Source organism: Lactuca virosa, chromosome 4 (genome assembly GCF_052849685.1).
Source record: "Lactuca virosa cultivar CGN04683 chromosome 4, Lactuca_virosa_CGN04683_v6, whole genome shotgun sequence".
NCBI lineage: Eukaryota > Viridiplantae > Streptophyta > Magnoliopsida > Asterales > Asteraceae > Lactuca > Lactuca virosa.
The window spans coordinates 234,658,194-234,662,949 of record NC_136429.1 but is presented as its reverse complement, the minus strand read 5'-3'; the positions used below and the strand labels follow the sequence as shown (position 1 = coordinate 234,662,949).

At 36.0% G+C, this 4,756-nt stretch overlaps 1 protein-coding gene across 1 annotated transcript; it reads right to left on the bottom strand.

The window, feature by feature from the left end:
- Positions 1-2,778: 2,778 nt before the first annotated feature.
- LOC145105718 (putative mitochondrial protein AtMg00820) lies at positions 2,779-3,168 on the bottom strand. Its single transcript, XM_079042800.1, has one exon. The coding sequence runs from the start codon at positions 3,166-3,168 to the stop codon at positions 2,779-2,781; it is 390 nt and encodes a 129-aa protein (XP_078898926.1).
- Positions 3,169-4,756: the final 1,588 nt, after the last annotated feature.

The following is a 4,756-nucleotide window of genomic DNA, read 5'->3' as shown; positions in this document are numbered from 1 at the left end:
GTTATAACATCTCCTTAGATCAGATAAATGTCTCTCCCCCTTTTTGACATCAGCGGCAGGTAATCCAGTGAGTTTGTGATGTCTTCTGATATTATAGGTTTAAAATACCATTAACTAACATAGTATTGAGAGGTCTAATCAGTGTATAGTTTTATACGCTGACTCGTTAACCACTTTTATTAGAAGAATAAAGGGCAAGAATGGAATGATGTGTGTAATACATTCCGGTATGAAATGCACCCATCGACATAGAGTGTTCAATTTTTATCATTGTATAGCTAATACAGTGAATCATTGACTTCTTTTATAGAATAATTGTTGAGAAAGAATGAGTCGGTGCGTGTAATATATCACGGACAATGATATACCCATCAACACAGATTTTTTGAATTCTCATCAGCGTTTGGCTTCAAACACTGAATCAAAAAATTCTAAAGAAGAGTATATGGTGACAATGGATTGGTGCGTGTGATAAGCTTTGGTGTTTTAGATTAACCATCGACAAAGATTAATTAAGCTATCATCAGTGTATGCCACATTACAACGAATAATAAAGCTTTAAATAAAAATTTCTTGGCAAGGAGTGGTTGGCACGTGTGATAGCCTACGGTACATAGGCTAACCATCAGCACAAAGTTTCAAACATTTATCAGTATGTGGTATATCATAGTGAATCGTAAAGTTTTATCAAGAAGAATATAAGTAGAGAATGGAGTGTTTCAGTCATGCTGGGGTGGAATCAGCGTGAATCATAAACGGTGTCAGCTCATCAACAAAAAGTGGTTCAACTTCTGTATCATAGAGCTGAGTTGCAGTCTAGAACTTTGAAGATCACCGTTAATTCATTTAAAATGGTACAAGACAAAATAATAAGTAATACAATAGTAAAAACAAAAGAGTTAGTCAAATAAGGAAATATTCTAAAAGCGATATTTGTGCAGCTTTTTCAGAAACAAAATAAAGACTGGATTCATCAAATCTTTTGAATTGAAAGGTCATAAATGAACTTCCTTTTTCGAGATATATGTCCTTCAATTATGGCTATAAAAAAGACACAAGCAAGAACAAGCATATTAATATACAATACAACTCACTACAAACCAAGAATGTTGAAGCCATTAATCGTTCAAATGTTGAAGACACAAGCAAGAGCAAGAGAAGAATCGGACCCAGTCTTTTTAACCTACGAGTTAATTGGCTCAAATCCATGTAACCATTGATTTGACAATATCAACATTAGGGCAATCGAGGTTTTATAGGATAATGAGTTAGTAGATGAATGTAAGACTCATTATATTGATGGTTGCTTCTTGCATCCATAACAATGAGTGGAGAAGAGAAAGAGTATTGTCAACAAGAAGAAGACTTGATGAAAATATTCTTCTCAACAACTAGAGCATTCAGAACATTTTGAATGGCCCCATCTCTTTCCAACCCTGGAAAGAAGAGGTACAGATAATCCGTATATAGGTCTAAAAATAGAGAATGTAGAAAAAAGTACTTGTAAACATTAGATTCAAAGCTTTAGCATACAATGTAAAGTTCTTAAAAACAATAATAAAAGAAGCACTTGTTTTTTGTGTTTTTGTATTAAGAGAGCAAATATAAGCAAAGTTATTTCAAACGAGTTAAAGGAATTAAGTCACTGAAAGCATGCCAAGATTTTCAATCAATTTGCTTAAGGTCTTCTCGTCTAATACCTTAGTGAAAATGTCAGCCATTTGATCAGTGGATGAAATGTAGAATAGCTCCACTTTTCCCTTTTGAACAATGTCCCTGATGAAGTGATGACGAATATCAATGTGCTTGTTTTTGGAATGATGCACTGAATTCTGTATCACCAGAATGGCACTGGTTTTGTCACAGCAGATAGGAATCTTTGAGAAGTTTAGACCATAATCTAAGAGCTTATTCTGAATCCATAGAATCTGAGCACAACACCTTCCAGCAGCTACATATTCAGCTTCAACGGTAGAGCAAGCCACTGCTGTCTGGTTCTTGCTAGACCAACTCACCAATCTATCCCCCAACATTTGATCCCTTCCTGAAGTACTATTGTGATCAATGCCACATCCTCCATGGTCCGAGTCAGTGTATTCCACAAGCTTGAACTCAGAGTCGCGAGGATACCATAATCCAAGATTTGGTGTATGCTTTAAGTAACGAAAAATACTTTTCACAACGAAAATATGAGATTCCTTAGGACTGGCTTGATAATGAGCGCACAATATGGTAGCAAACATAATGTCAAGACGACCGAAAGTATGATAGAGCAGTGAATCTATCATTCCTCAGTACAGGGTTACGTTCACCTCAACGTCAGTTGGATCAGCTGCAATAGACGCTGATGAGGACATTGGAGTCTTTGTTGGTTTGCTATCAGAAAAACCAAAGTTCTTCAGCATTTCTGCATGTATTTAGCTTGACAAACAAAAATTCCATCAGTTAGTTGTTTAAACTTCAAAACTAAAAAGATAGTTAGTTCACCCATCATGCTCATCTCAAATTTCTTAGCCATGACTTCAGCGAACTCAGAACTTAGTTTCTCATCAATGGACCCGAAAATGATATCATCGACATACACTTGAGCAAGAATGATGTGAGATAATGAATGCTTGATAAACAAGGTGTGGCAGTTTTTCCACGTCTATAACCACTATCCAGAAGATAACTCGCCAATGTTTCATACAATGCTTTGGGTACCAACATCAAAGCATATACAACTTTATCAAGACGATACACATGATTGGGAAATTCTTCATTTTCAAACCCTGGTGGTTACTTTAGGAAGACTTCTTTTTGAAGATTCACATGTAAGAAGGCAGTCTTAACATCTGTTTGATAGACTTTGAAGTTCTTGAATGAAGTAAAAGCAAGAAACAAACGAATTTCCTCAAGTCTAGCAACGGGGGAAAACGTTTCGTCATAGTCTAATCCTTCCAGTTGACAAAATCCTTGGGACACAAGTCTTGCTTTGTTTCTAATGACAATCATATATTTATCAATCATGTTTTTGAACACCGAGTGAGTGTCAATGATAGTTTTTCCTTGAAGCATGGGAACAAGAGTCCATACACGATGACTTTCAAATTCATTCAGCTCATCCTGCATAGCCTTGATCCAATCATCATCCTTCAGGGCATCAACAACATTATTTGGTTCAATCATTGAGACAAAATTCACAAACATGCAGAAGTTGTTGCTGACTTTGTTACAAGTGAGAATCCCAGAATTTACATCTCCAATGATTTGAGCTTCAGGATGATATCAAAGAATTCTAGGATTAGTACGTCCATTTGAATTATTTGGAACAGAATCTTCTTGACTAGATGGCTCAACTTCTTTAGAGACGATAGGCTGATCTTTAGAGTTAGATTGAGAGCTGATAATATGATCAAAATTAGGAACAACAGGCTCAGTAATACTCAAAAAGAATTCTCAATCAGGGTATGATGGACTAAAGTAATGTTCATTCAGAATGGATGAGGGATGGTTAATCTGATCATGAATGAATGAGTCTTCATCAAACGCAACATGAGCAGTTTCCTCAACATTTTTTCTTGAAAGATTGAACACCCTGAAAGCCTTGGACACACTAGAGTAACCCAAAAACACTCCTTCATCAGCTTTGGCTTCGAACTTAGATTGCTGATCTTTTTTATTCAAAATGTAACAAACACATCCAAACACTTGAAAGTAAGATATGTTTGTCTTCCTTCCTTTAAGTAGCTCATAGGCATTCTTCCCATTACGCTTAACAATGATAGAGCGGTTTTGGGTATAACATGTTGTGTTGACAGCTTCAGCCCAAAATAACAGAGGAAGACCAGCTTCAACGACCATAGTTCTTCTAGCTTCAATGAGAGTTCTATTTCTTCTTTCAGCAATGCCATTTATTTGGGTAGTTCAAAAAGTTGAGAATTTTTGAGAGATTCCTGAGATTGAACAAAAGTCTTTCTGGGAGAATTTCAAAATTTTAGTTCCATGATCATTATGTAATTGACTGACTTTATGATCATAAAGGACTTCCCATTGCTTAATGAGTGAAATGGTTTCATGAGCAGCATGACTCTGCTTCCTTAAAAATACGACCCATGTAAATCTTCAAAATTCATCCATAATAATGAGAGTATACTTCTTCCCAACCGTTGACTTAAACGGGATCGGTCCAAAAAGGTCCATGTGGTGAAGCTGAAAAGGTTTGATAATGGAGGAACAAGACTTTGGCTTGAAGGAGGACTTCTTTCCCATTTCACACGTTGAGCATAGTTTATCTTTGACAAACTTCATCTTAGGAATTCCTCTTACAAGTTGATTCCTAGAAATTTTTGATATGTTTTTGAAGTTCAAATGAGATAGTCTCTTGTGCCACAGCCAATTAAGATGAGACTGAAAATGAAAGAAGAAGTAGCGATGAAGGGAATTGTCAGTAGAGAACATGTACAAAACGTAAATGTCATTTCGTCGATTTTCAATCAGAATAGTGACATTCTTTTGACCAAAAACCTTTCCTTCTTTCTTGCGAAAGTGAACTTCATAGTCAGCGTCACACAGTTTGCTAATTGAAATGAGATTGTGTTGAAGACCTTTCACGTAAGAGACATTCTTGAATATAATGGAATTACATTTGATGGTCCCATATCCCTTAGTAGCTCTCTTGTCATTATCTCCATATGTAATAATAGGACCATCATTCTTTATGAAGTCTTCCAGAAGAAACTTGAATTCGGTCATGTGTCTTGACCAACCGCTATCT

Bases quoted from the DNA above. Each gene is read 5' to 3' on its own strand.
- LOC145105718 (XM_079042800.1), bottom strand. From the start codon at position 3,168: ATGATTGAACCAAATAATGTTGTTGATGCCCTGAAGGATGATGATTGG.